The sequence below is a fragment of the Falco peregrinus genome, chromosome 16 (assembly GCF_023634155.1).
Source record: "Falco peregrinus isolate bFalPer1 chromosome 16, bFalPer1.pri, whole genome shotgun sequence".
Taxonomy (NCBI): Eukaryota; Metazoa; Chordata; class Aves; order Falconiformes; family Falconidae; genus Falco; species Falco peregrinus.
The window spans coordinates 9,374,648-9,393,514 of record NC_073736.1 but is presented as its reverse complement, the minus strand read 5'-3'; the positions used below and the strand labels follow the sequence as shown (position 1 = coordinate 9,393,514).

Here is an 18,867-nt window from a genome sequence, read left to right as displayed (position 1 = left end):
TCCTGCTGCACCAGGGACACAGCAGCCTGCCCCAGCTGGGGCATACACAGAGACACCTGCTCTTGCCCAGGGATGTGGTCTCAGGCATGGCCCTGAGCAGGCGGTGCTGCTGTGCAGGGCAGCGGTGCCTGAAAGCCCAGGGAGATGGTCCCAGGCACATCCCTCTTGGTCACCCACCATTCCCATGGGCACTGGGCACCCACACGGGAAGGCTCAACACAGGCCCATTCCCTAACGCATTGACCCATGCCCTCCTCCCCTGAGCCATGGGGAACCCAAGCCCAGCAGCACGCTCCTGGGGGCAATTCCTTCAGCCTGTTCCTGAGCTCAGCTTTGGAAGAAGAGCCCAACCTCCAGACATGGGCACTGAGAAAAACCACCTTTATTACAGAGATGCAACACTGGAGGCCAGCTGTACCACCCTCCCATGCACAAAAAGTCCTCTGGGTCACACAGGCTGGGTTCCTGCTTTTGAAGAAGTGCAATGGGTGCAGATATTGCAGGGAAAACAGGATTGTAACAGATACAGTCATAAATGTACAGGATGATCCAAAGATGAACAGGGAGTCCCTTGTGAAGAGACACAAAGCAGCTCATTTCTCCTGAGAGACACCTGACTGCAGCAGCTTCTTCACTGCACCTGTGAGCTCCTGGTTCCTCATGCTGTAGATGGCGGGGTTCACTGCTGGAGGCACCACTGAGTACTGCACTAACACCACCAGATCTAGGGATGGGGACAACATACAGGGGGGCTTCAGTTAGGCAAACATGACAGTGCTGAGAAAGATGGAGACCACGGCCAGGTGAGGGAGTCATGTGGAAAAGGCTTTGTGCCATCCCTGCTCAGACAGGACCCTCAGCACAGCCTTGAAGACTGCACATAGGACAGCACAATGAAAATAAAACAACCAAATCTTCCTAAGGCACTAACCACAATAAGTCCAACTTCCCTGTAGTAGGTGTGCGAGCAGGAGAGCTTGCAAAGAGCCTGGCCCCATCCTCCTGACATTCACCCTTAAGGGATTTGTAAGCATTGGTAAGACACCCTCAGCCTTGTCTTCTCCAGGCTGAACACACCTAGCTCTTTCCACCTGTCCTCATAAGAAGGGGGATGCTCCAGACCCCTCATCCCCGTCGCACTTCTCTGGACCCTCTCCAACAGCTCCCTGTCTCTCCTGCACTGGGGAGCCCAGCACTGGACACAGCACTCCAGGTGGAGCCTCAGCAGGGCAGCGCAGAGGGAACCCCAGGCAGCCCTGCAGACACATTGGGTGCCTTTGTGCCAGCCACCGATACCACTGCTGCAGTGCAGTGAGCTCTGTCCTCCCTCTACCCAGCAGATGCAGAGCAGCCCAGGCACACAAGGCACATCACACCGGGGTCTCCACTCGTGTGCCTGCATTCTCAGGCTGCTGGGTTTTACCTCCAACAAGCCTTACTAGCCCCTGGATAATACAGTTGGGGAACACGCCAAGCAGTTTCACAGTGGGCCTGTCAGCAGCTCCATGGTGTGCCTGGAGATCTCCTTCTCCTCCACCAAAGGCCCTCCGGGCAGCAGATACCTTCAAGTCTGAAGAGAGCTTTGCGTGGCTACCTCTTTCTAAACATTTCTCCTTTCCTGCTGACTGCTCCTCAGCTTCCACCCTCTTCCAAAGGTAACTAGGACTTTGCTTGTGGGACAGGTCCTAGAAGAGGTAGGTTGGGGATAAAAGTGGAGGCTGCTCTCTACCTCCCAAGCTGTATGCTGAGCTCTTCCACCCTTCTAGGCTGGCCAGACAGGCGCTATGGGTAGAGTTCCTGTTTGGTAATTCCTACTTTTTTGCCATTGCCAAGGCTAGGGAAGTAGGGAGGTGGCAGGCCGAGGCATTGAGCTCAGCGTAGCCTGACCCGAAGCCCACCTTGACTGATGGGTCAGGAAGGGAGACCAGAAACACAGCCCTGCAAAGGCAACCGTTATAGTAGCGGCCAGACACTGGTCACTCCTGCAGACAGGGTGGGCAAGTGTGGGCTGGAGAGCCAGAGGGCTCTGCTGCTAACAGTCGCTACAGGCAGTTAAAGCGACCACTCGAACACTTTTGAGGGCAAGTGTTGGCCTCTGTTTTTTATGGTGGTTGAATGATTTTCTTGAGCTCCACTTTCTTCATTGCAACCAGGTGACGGTATTGGTGCTGATCTTCTCTTTCTGGGCCGCATCTGGACATTCTTTGCCAGCCAAAGCTTCCTGCTCTGCTCCTGAGAGGAGCCACGGCCACAATGGGAAACGACTCCTGTGAGTAACAGCTTCACCAGCAGCCTTGGGCTTTGTGAGCCCCCAAATGCAATGGGCACGGCTGCTGCTCCATCCTGGAATGTTGATTGTGGGGACAACCTCGAGGGAATTCTGGGGTGTTTCCTGAGAGCAGCCAGGCCTACCCAGGGTTTTTTGATTGGACGCAGCAATTGATCATTTTGTCCCTCCTCTGCCATTCTACACAAGCATTTGGAAGATGACATTGCTCGTAGAACAAACTGACATCAGTAGGGTTCCCTTCTGGGCTTGGTGCCTGCTTGTTTTCGTCAAGTGACAGTCAGAAAAAGGGAAGGCTTGACCTGATCATTCAACACTCTAGATGGAAAGGCGGGTATCCCGAGCCCAGAAATCAGAGTGTGGGTTTGTTGGATTTCCAGCAAAAGAAGGAGGTGAACAGGCTTTTCCCAAACCTTTTCCAAGCAGTAAATGTCACAGGCAGCGTTGGGTTTCCCCTGTTCTGGCTTGGAAGTTGTAGCTGGTTGTCCTGGGTGCTCCTGCAGAGAGCTTGGCTTTTCAGATACGCTTCTGTGCAACAAAACCATCATTTCCCTGCAGTTGTTGCCGAGGGAATGGCTCCACCACAAAGGATCCTCTTTCCCCCGGAGAAGATTTGCATGGACTGGCAGCAAAGGCAGAAAGCTGGAGCAGGCCTCTACAATGTGGACAATACGTGCTTCCTCAACTCCGTGCTGCAGTGCCTGACGTACACACCCCCTCTTGCCAACTACCCGCTCTCTCATGAGCACAGCAGCTCCTGTGAGTACTTTTAGGAAGACCTCCTTGTCAGTCTGCTGGGCACTTCCCAAGCATCCCCAGAACCTGCAACGGGATGTAGGAGAAAAGCAGCCCTTCTTTGTCAGCTGCCCCCAAGCTGGTGTTCTGGGAACACTCAAGCCTAGAAGCCGCTTGTCCTATCAAGGTGTGTTCGCTCTCACAAAGACGCCTCTTTCTAGTCCCGGGTGTTGTTCCCGATTCCTGCAGGTTAAACTCTCTCTGCTGGTTGCACAGAAAACTTCTGTCAGTGAAGCATCCCTCTCAAGAATGTTTTCTGTGTACTGAGATGTCCTGGGCATATGTAGGACAAGGCCTCAAGGACAAGAGTCCAAGTACTGATAGCCTGATGAATAGAGACTTGTTAGAACTTGTAGGGCACAAGCCCTGGGAGCAAAGGAACAAGCTAACTGCAGACCCCTGAGCCGTTACAGTTGAGGAGGCAACCAGACGGACAGAGAAACAAGTAGCCAGATAAGGGAACGGATGGCGCCAATATGTAATCAAGAAAGCCGCGTAGAAAGAAACTCCCTAACCTTGGAATAGAAATTATTGCTAGGTCAAGATAAACTAGTAAGTTCCTATTGTTCTAACGGTGTGCCTTAAATATTAACCAATCAGTGGTTTTTTACGCTTAAGATTTAACCAATCAGTGTGTAATATGTAGAAGGTAGAAACATATATAATTGTAAGAAAATCACTAATAAATGGACATTTGCTTGCATCAAGCTGCGTCCCGTCTCTTCATTCGCCGCAAATTGGTGACCCCAACGTGATGCGTTTAAGGATCTAACGTGAAGGGCTCTCGAATCGCCTATCTAAGCGACATGCAGCGAATCCCACAGAACTTTGAATGATCTGCTGAAAGGAAGCAGGAGCCGGCTGGCCATAAATCCCTCCGGAGTTGAGAGGTGAGCTGTGGGAAATCTGTAACGGGGAATCACGCTTCGTCCCCAGAAAGAGACGTATATGGACTCATAAAGGGTCTTCTAGTCAGATCAGGGAGTCTGTGCCTCAATCTCCTCAAATGGTGACCCCTATGGTGGTGTTCCGAAGCCTTGGAAGAATAAGGACGGAAAAAAGACAGCTCGTGGAAGAGGGCTGCGTTCCGGAGGAGACGGCTTGGCTGAACGATCGTCTTGCTGTCTGGACCAGGCGGACAACCTAAACCCCGAGGATAACGCCTGTATGCATCGAGACAGGTGAGCAGCCAAGAAACCTTAGAGATTTTAAATATTTGAAGAAATTTTAAGAAGCTTTAGAAACCTGTACTCATTGAGACAGGCGAGCAGTCAAGAAACTTTAGAGACTTTGAAAGAAATTAAAGCGGTCAGCAGCCAATTGTATGATGCTGCCGCAGAGGGAAACTCCGTGTCGGGAATGCATTTAACATCTTGGTGGCAAATTCTGACTACTCTTTGCCAAGTGTGGACTAATTCTACTAACGGTGCTAAACCAGAGGAAGCTGTAAATTCCACCAACAGCGCGACTCTTCTCAACACACCGTCAGCGACGGCGATTCCGTCCACACCTCCTCTGCCCTCAAAGCTTCTGTCACTGATTGCAGCGACCCTCACAACACAGGACCAAGCACGGGAACAGGACAACTCGGACAATGATTTTATTGACACTGATAAACCTTTTGATCCAGGTCCTATAGATCTGGAAAAGGAGCTAGACCTTTCCCCCACCCCCTTGTCTCTCCTGATGCATTGATTGTATTTTGGGGGAGGGTGAAAGGGAGTCTGAGGGATCGGTGGCAGGAATGCAAGTGGGAAACACTTAAGTGATGGGTTTTGGGAGTCGCTAGGGCATGTTCAGTATTTTGTCAGACAAATCAACCTGCAGAGTGGCAGCCTGTGCAATACGAGGCTGTTAAAGAGTTAAGCAAAGCAGTGCGGGAAGGGAGGATTTATAATACATTTGCTATGTCCCTTCTTGAAGTAATGGCAGAGCCTTATACACTCACACTGCATGATTGGAAGTTATTGCTTTGTATGGTACTAACTGATACAGTATATGATGTGGTTATTTGATTTTTGTGAGCTACGTGTAGTGGCCTTGATTGAAAACCTTAATTGGGGAATTGCTGTTAACTATGAGCAGATAGCTGGAGCAATTAACTGTGCCGATTCTGTGACTCAGGCAAGGTATCCCAGGGACAACTGTTTGCAAATGAATGAGATGGCTATTAAGGCAGTCAGGATGCGGGAGTCTTGCCACAGTCTTGCAGGGTCCTAGAGAGTCACTAACTTTAATACTAACTTGATTGATAGGCTTCAGAATATTTTGCAACAAGTCGAACATCAGGAAGCTCAAGGGTTGCTTTTAAAACAACTAGCTGTGATAATGGCAATGAAAACTGTAAACGGGCAACTTTCACAATCGCAACCCCAACATGTGTCAAATGATTGTAACGCAGAACTCACAGCAGACTGTAATTCTCAGGCTGAGTTCTGGAATGCAGCATAACAGATTTTTGCTTCTCTAATCTCTTCTGTAAGAATAGTACACGCTCTTAACTTGCTTAGTAAATTAGGCTGCTAGCTTGCTAAACAAAGTAATACTACAAATACTATTTTTTTTTTCTGGCTTATTAACAGATGTTGATTCTGTCCATCATATGTTGCTACAGAACCAAGTTGCTATTGATTTTTATTATTAGCACAGGGACACAAGTGTGAAGACTTTGATAGGATGTGTTACGTGAATCTGAGTGACCACTGTGAATTAATTTACAAAAGTATACAAAACTTAAAAGCCTTAAAACAAAGATCTGCAACAGAGCCAGGGGCGGGATGCCTTTGGTCTCTTCTCACGGCTGGGAAACTTTGGGCCATGACTCAAAAGTATTACAGGATTTATTATAATTATCTTTAACCACCTTGTTGATGTTTGCCTTATGTCTCCCATACCTTTTTTTTTCTGTATTCAGTGTTTAGTTGATTGTAAATTAAAGCAGGTCATGGTCACCCAGCTACACACACTCTTTGCCTCCTCACAATTAACAAGCATAAAAGGGGAGAATAGAGAATGTCTGAAGAGAGAGATAGGAGAGGAAACTGGAGAATTGTTTGACCTAACAAGAGATGAGAGAACAGCTGGGTATTGTGAAGGAGACTAGGAAAGATAAACATGGTTATCTAGTGTCTAATAGGTATCTGCATGCTTGTAGTGATATATAGCTATGTAACTCCATGAATGATTTCTGCCCTGAGCCTGGTGGAGCATACAGCTGCCGTTTGTGTCCGGGCTCAGAGATGTAAATAGGGGCTTCTCTGTTTTGGTAAAGTGTTTCTCTTTGCATAAAAAAAGAGGGAACAAAGGGAATGACCCCAGAGGTATGTTCAGAGAAGGCATGCTATGTTTCGAACTTTTTGACTGAACCAGTTCTTGTTTGGTGTGCCCTTCCACCTATGTATAATGTTAATCCAAAAGAAGCTGATATTCTTTACACTTTGAATGTCAATAATTGTCTTTCTGTAGATACTAATGTAGTAGGAGGCTATGATGGGAACGTGTCGCAGGGGTTCTTCTCTTATCCAGAGTAACAGCAGGGAAAGCATTAAAGAGTTAAATCACCTTGTTTGGTAGGCAGTTAAGAATGTGAGTCAAAATTGCCGCTGCTTTTTGTTGTTGGTTCAAGGACGTGGCTGTGAGGATTTTGATGGTATGTGCTGCGTGGATTTTAGGCGCCCCATTGCAGCAACATGTTATCAAAATCTGAGAAAATGTCAGCCTTTTTTGGCATCCATTCACTCAATTGGCAGTATTGTTTGTTTGCTATTACCTTGGTTGCTGTCATGTTTGCAAGGGCCCTGCAGAACATGGCAAACCTGGTACTAGCTGTTCAAAAACAAAAAGGGGAAATTGTAAAACTGTACGGAACAAAGACAGTGGGTTATTTTGACATTGATAATATGTCTTAGTTGGTTTTTTATTTGTTCTATTACTTGTGCCTTGTTTTTGCTCGATTTCAGGGGTTCTTTTTGTGCAACAGGAAGGGGGAAATGTAGGACAAGGCCTCAAGGACAAGAGTCCAAGTACTGATAGCCTGATGAATAGAGACTTGTTAGAACTTGTAGGGCACAAGCCCTGGGAGCAAAGGAACAAGCTAACTGCAGACCCCTGAGCCGTTACAGTTGAGGAGGCAACCAGACGGACAGAGAAACAAGTAGCCAGATAAGGGAACGGATGGCGCCAATATGTAATCAAGAAAGCCGCGTAGAAAGAAACTCCCTAACCTTGGAATAGAAATTATTGCTAGGTCAAGATAAACTAGTAAGTTCCTATTGTTCTAACGGTGTGCCTTAAATATTAACCAATCAGTGGTTTTTTACGCTTAAGATTTAACCAATCAGTGTGTAATATGTAGAAGGTAGAAACATATATAATTGTAAGAAAATCACTAATAAATGGACATTTGCTTGCATCAAGCTGCGTCCCGTCTCTTCATTCGCCGCAGGCATACTGGGCCGTTGGCACCTGGGGAGGGCTAGGAGACTGTCTAGGACAACTCCAAGATCTCCATGAGGTTTCCCATCACAATGGCTCTTTGACTAACCTGACTGGCTTGCTTCCCTCCCTCCCTCCCTCTTCAGGTCGCCAGCAAGGCTTCTGCATGATGTGCATCATGGAAGCGCACGTTAACAATGCCTTGAACACCTCAGCCAGCGCCATCCAGCCCAGGCACATCATCAATGCCCTCCCACGTAGGTCACCTCAGCTACTTTGATGTGCTTTCCTCTGTTGGTGGAGGACTGAAGTACTATCTTCCTCTTGATTAGGAATAGGAGGACATTTCATGCTTGGCATGCAGGAAGACACCCACGACTTCTTACGCTGTACTGTCACTGCCATGCAGAGAGCTTGTCTGGCTGGAAGCAGCGCGTAAGCACAAACAAACGACCTTTCAAAGTTGCCCAGACTTTTGGCTGCCTTGATGTACCCCCATCAAGGAAACAGTACGACCAGGGCTTTCAGGCACAGGAAAACTCTTGGAGGAGATAACTCTCTGCTTTACTGTTTCCTTCCAGCTGGGACATCTCTTCTCAACATACTACCATCGTCCATCAAATATCTGGGGGCTTCCTGAGGTCCAGAGGTATGTTTCCACAACTTTTGCTCTCCTTACACTTGCCTGTGCCCTGCTGTGTGCCTGTGAGAAACAGATGAGCGTGTGGCTGGCTCTAGAAAAGATGAAAAGCATAAATGGGCACAACCTATCGACTTCACCTGTTGCTGAGCATTTCCGTTTGCCTTCCAGTCATGTGCTGCAGCTGCAAAGCAGTTTCCGATTCCTATGAGGCCTTCCTGGATGTGCCTTTGGATATCAAAGTAAGAGGGTTTCTCACTGTGCTTCAAGACATGCCAGGCTCCTTGTGGCTTCCCAGAATGTGTGCAGCTGGCCTTGAAAAGTGCACTGTGAACACAGGAGAGCTTGGTGGGAGGTGGGAAGTGGTATGGGAGGTGTCCTGCAAAGGCCATGGCAGCGGTCTCCCTGTAGGTGCTAGACAAGCACGCATTATACTCTCTGCACTGAGGGACTCTCAGCCACCATCTCTTTGCCTTCCCTCAACACCCACCTGGCTCCTAGGCTGATAGCTCGTGTTGTTGTCATTCCTGATGACCCTGCACACCATCGGCAGCTGAACTGAGCGGTGGCACAGTGAGGTAGCTCTTGATAGTGTCAGCCGGAAATCTCTGTGAAGTGAGGGAAATGTTCGGCATCATACCATCTTTCCTCCTCCATCTGGCTACTCTTTGCAGGGTCACGGTGGGTCTCCTCAGCGTCATCCACTTGGGTCTTGTGGGCAACTCGTCCTGAGTGCTTGGGCGAGGGCATTTCCCCCAGCTCAGAGCTCTCCCTTCTCACCCCTCCAGGCAGCCTCGTCTGTCACTGCAGCTCTGGAGAATTTTGTCAAAACCGAGCAGCTGGCTGGTGAAAACAGCTTTCGATGTAGCAGGTAAGAGGATGTCTAACACCAGATTAAGACTTGTACCTGTGTGGAGATGCTGCCTGTCATCGAGCCTCAGGAGGTTCGATGTACAATCAGGAGGCACAGCTTTTCTTTCTTACGGCCTAATGGTTCTGAAGAGTCTTGAAATGGCGTGAGGACGTGTGAGGTGGAAAAGGTTGTCTGGCTGCCTTGGGGCAAGCTAGGGTGCATTTCAGTGCTTGGCTCTCTGCTTGCTTTCAAGGTGTGACGAGATGTTTACTGCCCTCAAGAGGTTTACAATCGATCGCGTGCCCAAGGTTCTCACGCTGTGCCTGAAACGCTTTGATTTTTCCGGCAGGAAGATCGGCAAGGTGTGTACGCAATTGGAGGGCCACTTTCTTTCTTGTCCTGGAGCAGGAGATTTCCCAAAGCAGGATGCTCTGTCACAAGCTGTTCAGGTGGAGCTTTTGGTGTTCCCTTCTGGGGAGAGGAGAGCTCCTGTGGCAAGGCAAGCACATGCTCTGCTGCGACAGAGCTGCTCTGGCCGAGAACAGTTTCCTGCCACCCAAGGCGTTACCTGCTGCTTCAGGGACAAGAAGTGTTGATGAGCCCCAGAGATGTATTTTAACATGGCTGGGCCCCGGTCTTGGCAGGCTTTTTCACGTGGTATGGCAGTATCCTTCCTGAGCCCTCTTGGTCTCTCCGCAGTTTGTGCAGTATCCCCAGTACTTGGATCTCCGGCCATACATGTCTCAGGGAGCTGCAGAACCGCTCCTCTACGCCTTATACGCTGTCCTGGTGCACAGCGGTGGCAGCTCTCAGGCAGGACACTATTTCTACTACACAAAGGTAAGGAGCCACTTCCTTTGTCACGGGGAAGAATGTGTGCTGGGGAAGGGAAACTGGTGGCGCTCTTTCTGGCAGCCAAGGTTCTGGGGGAGAAGGTCTCCTTACCGGCTGCATTGGATCTGCGTTGGTGGACTCTTGCTTGTGTAGTTTTCTGCCTGTGTTTTTCCGGAGAAACCACGCATTTCATCTCCAGATATCATTGCCTTTATTTACAGGCCAGCGATGGACTGTGGTACCAGATGGACGATACGCTGGTGGATCGTTGCGACATAAACACAGTTCTCGCGCAGCAAGCCTATTTACTTTTTTATGTCAGGTAATAGCCACTACCAAAATGTGTCGAGAATACATTTCCCTTTCCCGGTTTGGCTATTTTCCTTCCAATCCTCCTGAGTCTTTCCATCCTAGCAGACAGTTACTACCCACATCATTCAGTGCTGTCCAACGTGAACTGCCCCCCGTCAGTACTTCCCTTCCCTTGCTGGGCTTTAGGCTGCTGCCCCGATGTAAACTGCTACTTGTCTGCTCTCTGTAGCTGTTTGATACAGAGAAGAGTCCCTAAAGGGGCCTACAGGGAAGATTTGGGGGACTCCTGATCAGGATGTGTAGTGATTGGGTGAGGGGCAGCAGTTTTAAACTTCAAGAGGGTAGATTTAGAGTCGATCTTAGGAAGAACTTGTTTATGGTGAGCGTGGAGAGACACTGGCAGGGGTTGCCCAGAGAAGCTGTGGATGCCCCGTCCCTGGAAGTGTTCAAGGCCAGGCTGGACAGGGCTTTGAGCAACCTGGTCTGTTGGAAGGTGCCCCTGCCCATGTCAGGTGATTGGAACTAGATGACCGTTAAGGTCCCTTCCAAGCCAAACCATCCTGTGATGCTATGATTCTATGAAATGGAGGCCGTAGGGGGTATGAAGGCGAGGTCTTGCTGTGACAGGGGCAGACCTAGTGGGAAGACCCCAACTGAATTTCCCATATTCTTGTCTTGACATGTCTTCTCTCTGTCATAGAAACCACTCCAAGTAAATGAGTGAACCCCAGAGGGGGCTGCAAAGGCAGCTCTAAACAAACATTGATCCTTGTTTGTTCTTTTTCTCCCGCAGATGCTCTGCACCCAGCGCTACTTGGGAGCAAACCCCGCTGAGGCAGGGAGAAAAGATCAGATCCCCACGGCGCAGCTATGATCTCTGCAGCCAATTAGTGGAGCACAGAGAGTACCACCAGTCATCAAAGAGGAGGAGAACGAGTCCTCCAAGTCATCGTCATGCTCCCAGGATTGACACAACTCAGGGGCTTTCCAACAGTTTTTCGGAGTCACCTCTTCCACCCAGGGCTGCTGAGGAGAAAAGCCTGCTGAGGCAGAGAGAGCGGAGCAGATCCCCACGGTGTGGCTATGATCTCTGTAGCCAGTTTGTGGAGTACAAAGAGTACTACCCCTTAGCAAGGAGGAAGAGAAGAACGAGTCCTCCAAGTTGTGACCACACTCACAATGATAACGCAGCTCCAGGGACCTCTAACGTCAGCTCCCAGTATTCTGCATTCAGCGCTGCTCGGTAGCAAACCCTGCTGAGGCAGAGAAAGTGGAGCAGATCCCCATTGCACTGCTATGGTCTCCAAAGCCAGTTAGTGGAGCATGGAGAGTGCCACTGGTCACCAAGGAGAAGGAGGAGAACGAGTCCTCCAAGTCATTGTCATGCTCCCAGGATTGACACAACTCAAGGGCTTTCCAACAGTTTTTCCGAGTCACCTCTTCCACCCAGGGCTGCTGGGGAGAAAAGCCTGCTGAGGCAGAGAGAGCGGAGCAGATCCCCACGGCGTGGCTATGATCTCTGCAGCCAGTTTGTGGAGTACACAGAGTACCACCACTCAGCAAGGAGGAGGAGGAGGGTTTCAGTGCACTACAGATGCAGCTGAGAGAAATACTCAGGGTGCTGTGGTGGAGACACGGGCGGTTTGCAACCCTGGATGAGCGTGGAGCACAGCATCTGTATCATGGAAAATCAGAGAGGAGGAGGAGGAGGAAGATCCAGGAAGCACCGCAAGTGACTCCAACTTTGAACAAGCTGCACAAAAAGCACCAGCAGCCCACCCTGTCCCTCCTCCCAGTGCTGCCTGTGGTCACCAAGAGCTCAGAGGGAGCTTCCAGAGACTGGGACAGCTCCACCAGCTGGCCCACCTGCCCACAGGACCATCGATGAAGAGCTTTAATCTCTCTTCAGCTTTGGGGATCACCTTGCAAAAACAACACTCATTTGGAACCCACCGGCAGAGAAGCCAAAGCCAGAATTAAAAGCAGTTGTTGGCCTTGCACAAGTCACTGAGGGGGCATGTACTTCTCTAGGTTTTGGGGGAGCTGGTGGAAATACCCAGTGTGGGAAGTTTATGCCACGGGGTTTTGAAAGCTGTGTGCTTGCATGGGCCCCTCTTGACATCTCTTCCCTTTAAACATGGAGTTCAAGTCACTCAAATGGAAAAGGACTAGGTGAGACGACAGCGAGCAGGACTGAAAAGGACTGAACAGCCGGGCCCAGCGGGTGCTGCTCGGTGGCACCAAGTCTGGTGTGAGGCCAGGAACTAGCGGTGGCACCCAGGGGTCAGTACTGGCTGCAAACCTCTTTGACACCTTCCTTAATTAATGGTCTCCACGATGGGGCAGAGGGCACCCTCACTTTGGTAAATGACACCAAAGCGGGAGGAGCGGCACTTAGGCCAGGGCATCGTGGTGCCATCCCAAGGGACCTGGGCAGGCTGGAGAGAGGGGCTGACTGGGACCTCATCTAGTCCAGACCTCCTTCAGCATACACAAGCCAAGCCTGTGTATAACAATGAATATGCAATGTACCATGATGCTTATAGAGTGAACAATGGAGGGGAGAAGTTAGAGGAGAGTCCATCGTAACTTTGTCCCATGGGTCTCCAGGTACCCAGTGAAAGCACAGCAGCTGCTTTGACTGCTCCGCCATGTCCCTGCACCATGACGCGCTCAGCAATTTTTCCAGGCAGAGTACAGAGGCGCTAAGGGGGCCAGAGGGACCCTGCAGGGCTCCTTGGGGGACTGTGGGACAAACAGAGTGCCTGGGTCACCCTGACTGCCTCAGGAGGGCTCCCATGATCTGGCTAGAGAGCTACACAAGGCTCTGGGGCATTACAGACACCTATGGAGGAGTGCCGTGGAGACTCAAGGGGAATGGCCGAATGTAGGGGGCCAGGCGCCGAGTCCAGTGGGCTTTCTTTTGGTGCTAGAGTCCCTGCAGAGGGGTCTGGGGTGCAAGGAAGGGCTCAGGAGGCATCCTGGGTGGACTAGAGCGAGCCTAAGACAACTCCAGGGCAAAGACAGCTCCAGCGCACCCTGGGGAAAGGGTGCCCAGGGCCAGGTGGCCTCCACAGCCATCAGGGACCTGGCAACAGGCATTGTGATGTGTGGGGGGCAGGGAGCGTGGCATGGGCTTGTTGTGCTCATCATCTCCCTGCCCCTTTGCAGTGCCTTGATGTTGCAGCTGGTACAGGCACTGCCCCCCAGCAGCGCAGGGACCCTCACACAGCACTCCAACTAACATCACTGGCACAAGCTGCCCAGAGAGGCCTCTGGAGACATTCCAATGCCACCTGCACAGAATTTTGTGCAACCTGCTCTAGCACAGCCTGCTTTTACACGGGGGTGGACTAGATAATCTCCGGAGGTTCCCTCCAACAATGACCACTGTGTGATTCTGGGACTTGTGGCACTTTGGTTGAGGAAGAAGATGTCAGGATCCTCAGGCAACCCAACGTCTGACTGCCCTCCCAGTCTCCCTGTCCAAGAAACCTGCCAGTCCTCACTAGCAGAAATTGGAACTCCACATGTGGGCTTGCAGATGTGCATGAGCACTGCAGGGCAACAGCCTTCTCTCTCTTCCCCATCCTATACTGCAGGGCAAGTGCAGATGTTCTACGGAGGGACCACCAGTCCCCACAGGCCCTGCTGCCCTCCCTATCATGCAGTAGCTCCTCTACCCTGGGCTCCCTCTACCGCGTCCCAGACCACTGGCCTGCTGTGATGGTACAGCCAGTGGCACTAACCTGCATAGCACATTCCCAGTCCCTCAGGGCCACTCGGTGCCAGTGGGGAAGCTGGGAATCGCCCCTGGCCAGGACTCAGCAGGAGTTCCTCATGGATGTCAGGGAAACAGCACAGAGCCCCATCCATGTGAAGCCACACCCAGTAGCCCCTCAGCCATAGCTGTGGTTACACAGAACCTCGCCAAGGAGCTCATCCGCATCGTCCAGGACACCATCATAGTGACCAAGCAGTACAAAAAGTTTTTGCAAATGATGATGGCCAAGTTGCGAAAGGAAGCCTGTGGTGGGACCCCCCTGCAGTGCCCTCCTTCCCCCCGCCAGGAAAGAGGAGCAGCTCTAACCAGGCCTGCTGCAGCCCAGAGGGTGCCCCAGGGCCTTTGAGTGGAGCTGCTGGGGGCAGATGTAGACTCAGGGAAGACAGCAGATGGGGACAAAGACCAAGGGCAGGACACGGTGCCAAGCAGAAGCAGCCCTGTGCAGATGGGCAGAAGGAGCCCGGTGGGGGTGACGAAGAGGAGCCCCTTGGCACCAGGCAGAATGAGCTCCATGGGCCTGGGCAGCACCATCCATGTGGGGCCGGGCAGGAGCACCCCAGCAGAGCCCAGGCCCCAGCACCGGGAGCCCGTGGGCAGGGCACGTGGGCAGGCGGCCTCAGGACTGTGCCAGGCAGGACTGTGCCTGCAGGACGGCTGCTCCTGGCTGTGGGGCTGCTCAAAGCTTTGGTGGAGATGCGACTGCTGGCCCCACTGCATCCACTTCTGCAAGCCCCCGTGGTGGCAGCGCTGCTCCCAGAAGAGCAATGGGTTTCCCTGCCAGTGAGCAGCTGGCAGGGTGCAGGGCTGGGAACCCCCTGGGCTGCCCCCCATCTGAAATGTTCAGTCTTTTTTCTATCCTAGTGCTGGGGCTCATCCATCCGTCCCACAGCTGGGGCTGTGTCACTCTGAGTGCCTGAACCCAGTGGGGACAAGCAGGCATTGGGCACGGCTTGCACCCACAAAACAGGGGGTGGGGGTGCCTGGTACCACAGTCGGTGGCGTGTGGGGATCGGGCTGGGCTGGAGAAAGGGGCCGGCAGAAACCTCATCAAGTCCAACAAGTGCCGAGTCTGGTGCCTGTGGAGGAACAAGCCCAGGCCCCGGCACAGTCAGGGGTCACCTTGCTGGAAAGCAGCTTGGCAGAGGAGGTCCTGGTGGGCCCCTCAATGAGATGCCTACTGGGCAGGGGACTTGGACCCCTTGCAAAGGGGGGATCCAGTATGTATTGAGACGCCACAGTTAATCCATACACCACAAACACAAAGTCTTGTTGTCCCCGGGTTGGCATATTCAAATGCCTAACAAATGGGGTAGGGGCTTGGTCCCTTAAACACTTTTTGTCCAATACAGATAATAGAGTTGAAACACAGGAAATAAATCCCTTACCCCATGAGAATACTCTCCTCAGGAATTGTTTGTGAACAATTAGTTGTGAGTCGTGGAATAGAACCATGGTATACCCCAGACTTGCAAACCTTTATTCCAGACATGTGACCTTGTTGGGGTTTTCTTGCACCAGGGTTTAAACCTGGAGATCCCATATGTTAGGCAAAAACTACCAATCGAGAAAACACATTGAAATATATGTTGTTCCACTTACTATCAAAACAAAGTGGAATTTTGTGAGGGAAGGAAAAGAAAAAACCCGTGACCTATCAACATGCTCCACCGTTCAATATCCAGCCCCTCAGGGTCCTTTCTGGGCATGTTCAGATGGCAAGTTGTACTTCACACTAAATAGTTCCCTGAAATTATTTACATATGCATAAGGCACTTGTGTATGTCACTTTGCTCCTGTGGGGCTTTCTTGGGGTCTTTTGAGACTACTGGTGGTCAACAAGTTGCTGAACTTTCTTGGGGCACATGCACTCTGCTTGTATTATAGAACCTCATTTATTCTCGGTGCTATATGGTTTTGACAGCAGTGCTCTGTTACCCCACTTCCCTTGGCTATTGTTATAGCCCAGGTGCCTCAGAAGGCTTGCCACCCTTTGCTGAGTTTACTCAATAGGTCTAGTTAATCACTGCTTTAGCTGCAGCCTCTCCTGATGACTCTTTACAACTTAATCCTGTCAGCGAGAAGCATCCAACTCTGCCACTGAAGGGCAGCAGGCTCCAGTCACCAGGCTGCTCCCCACAGGGCACAATCCCTACTGCCTGGATCTCGGTGGTGAGAAGCTGTATATAAAAATGAACTATTTTCCAGCAAGGGAAGCAAGGCTTGAACACGCATACTCTGGCTGGTAATTCTCCCAGGCAGCTGCATATTCCCAGTCCCTCTAGGGGACTGGGCTTCCCCCAGGGCTGCCCCAGCCCAGCCTGACTCCAGCTGCCCAGGGGCCCGGCACGCTGGGGGGTGGGAGCTCCCACACACACACACATCCCCGGGCAGCCAGCAGGCAGGAGACACCCCTGCGCTGGCCCAAGGGCCTCCCTCGCCCCATGGCCGGCCCCAGCCCCCACTCAGCCTGGCCACAGACCCAAAACACGCTGCGACCCCCCCAGCCCAACGTGGCTGCCAGGAAGCTGAGGGTGGGCAATTACAGCTGCCAGCACACCCTGGGAACAACATGGCCATGGGGCAGCCCCAGGCCTACAGCTCCCAACACGCCCTGGGAACAACATGGCCATGGGGCAGCCCCAGGCGTACAGCTCCCAGCATGCCCTGGGAACAACATGGCCATGGGGCAGCCCCAGCCTACAGCTCCCAACACGCCCTGGGAACAACATGGCCATGGGGCAGCCCCAGGCGTACAGCTCCCAGCATGCCCTGGGAACAACATGGCCATGGGGCAGCCCCAGGCAACAGCTCCCAGCAAGTCCTGGGAACAACATGGCCATGGGGGAGCCCCAGGCCTACAGCTCCCAGCATGCCCTGGGAACAATATGGCCATGGGGCAGCCCCAGGCAACAGCTCCCAGCAAGTCCTGGGAACAACATGGCCATGGGGGAGCCCCAGGCCTACAGCTCCCAGCATGCCCTGGGAACAACATGGCCATGGGGCAGCCCCAGGCGTTTAGCTCCCAGCATGCCCTGGGAACAACATGGCCATGGGGGAGCCCCAGGCCTACAGCTCCCAGCATGCCCTGGGAACAACATGGCCATGGGGCAGCCCCAGGTGTTTAGCTCCCAGCATGCCCTGGGAACAACATGGCCATGGGGGAGCCCCAGGCCTACAGCTCCCAGCATGCCCTGGGAACAACATGGCCATGGGGCAGCCCCAGGCAACAGCTCCCAGCATGCCCTGGGAACAACATGGCCACCTGGCATCCCCAGGCCTACAGCTCCCAGCATGCCCTGGTATGTAAGGACAGAAAATAATATTGTCTCAACATCACTGTTTCGCTACCGCCATTTTCCTGTTGCCGAGCAGAAGGGACTTTGTTTACCTACTTTGTGACCACAGCATCCTGTTGTTGGCAAGAAAAAGCCTCATTCGGGACGGCTGCCGCTGGAGACACGCTGCCTGTCAAAACTGGGGCTGGGGAGCCAGCACAGTAACACCTGGGCACGCGGGCGAAAATTGTGCGAACTAAACTATTTTAGGAGAACTGGGCGGTTTTCCGGGGAAATGGTGTGGACTGAAACCTATAACTGCTGGGGCTCCGCTCACTCTTGTGCTCGGCGACTCGGAGGTCTCCACGGACTTCACCGACTCCACCTGCTCCACCCGCTCGCTCACCTCCACAGAGTCTGGGACTTGGACAACCGCGCCGAGACAATACATCACTGGAGTCCTATATTGGTGGTGGTGAACAGATGCGCCTCTCCCATTCTCTTGCTTAGGGATTCTGACTTTCTCTTCCTCTCTGTCCTATCGTAAGTATCAGTTGTTGTAGAGAATAAAACTTGTAAGCTTGTATGGCATCCGGCCTCGTTTGTGCCTTAATCTAATTCTTGGGATTGTTTAAGAACCATCCCCGATATCGACTTCCAATATCGGATCGGGACAGTACCTCAGGTGGGACCGCAGTGTGAGCCCTGCGCTAGGAGCCGTGTATCCCAAGTGTGAATGTAGAGGTTGGGCCTTGTTTTTAGCTTGGTTCAAAGTGAACTGTGCTGACTGATTCTCTCATCAGAGCAGGCAAGTCTGATCCCTGAGAGAATATTGTCATGGGTGGAAGAGTTGAAGTGCAAGGACTGTGTCAACAAACAGGTGGTTTGAAAAGTCTTTTGGTTCAAGGATCTGGTACGGTTGTGTAACGCCTTTTGGTTTTACAAAGGTGTCTAGTAAATCCAAGTGTTCCTGCCTGTGTCCTAGTAGTGCAGAGACCTCTGTACTTTCTTTGGACTGATTGATGTGTAAGATCTGGGGTTTTTTTGGACAGCTCTGAAAATTGTTCAGAAGGTGGCTTGTATGTTGGGTGAAATCAGTCGTCACTTCCATAAACCTCTCGCCTGGTAAGAAGACCTGTGGAAGCTAGGAGGGTTTCTTTTTTTTTTTTTCCATTTTTTGTTTTTGGTTTGGTTTGGTTTGGTTTTTTTGTTTTGCTTTGTTTTGGTTTGGTTGGGTTGGTTTGGTTTGCTTTGGTGTTTTGTTTTGTTTTGTTTTGTTTTGTTTTGTTTTGTTTTGTTTTGTTTTGTTTTGTTTTGCTTTGCTTTGTTTTGTTTTGTTTTGTTTTGTTTTGTTTTGTTTTGTTTTGTTTTGTTTTGTTTTGTTTTGTTTTGTTTTGTTTTGTTTTGTTTTGTTTTGTTTTGTTACTGGGAGGAAAAGCAGTGATTAAGTATCACTCTGTGATACCCCCAGGTGCAGGCTGTGTAGTGCATTTGAGGTGGGTCGTTCCTGTACAGCCAAGACGGAGCCCAGACTCCTCAATGCTTTGCGCACTGGCAGTGGAAGCCTTTGTGCAGCTGTGGGGACTGGCTTTCTGTGCTGCAGCATGAAAAATAAGAAACACTAGTGTAAGGCTGACAGAGAAGTGGAAAGGA

At 51.4% G+C, this 18,867-nt stretch overlaps 1 protein-coding gene across 1 annotated transcript; it reads left to right on the top strand.

Annotated features, from left to right (window-relative positions):
• Nucleotides 1-2,859: 2,859 nt before the first annotated feature.
• On the top strand, nt 2,860-17,950 carry LOC129785777 (ubiquitin carboxyl-terminal hydrolase 42-like). The gene is made up of 13 exons (XM_055819963.1): nt 2,860-3,046; nt 7,663-7,773; nt 7,849-7,951; nt 8,098-8,165; nt 8,328-8,398; nt 8,945-9,027; nt 9,263-9,371; nt 9,709-9,849; nt 10,065-10,165; nt 13,758-13,884; nt 14,079-14,187; nt 17,574-17,757; nt 17,851-17,950. The coding sequence occupies exons 1-13, from the start codon at nt 2,860-2,862 to the stop codon at nt 17,948-17,950; spliced, it is 1,494 nt and encodes a 497-aa protein (XP_055675938.1).
• The last annotated feature ends 917 nt before the right edge of the window (nt 17,951-18,867 follow it).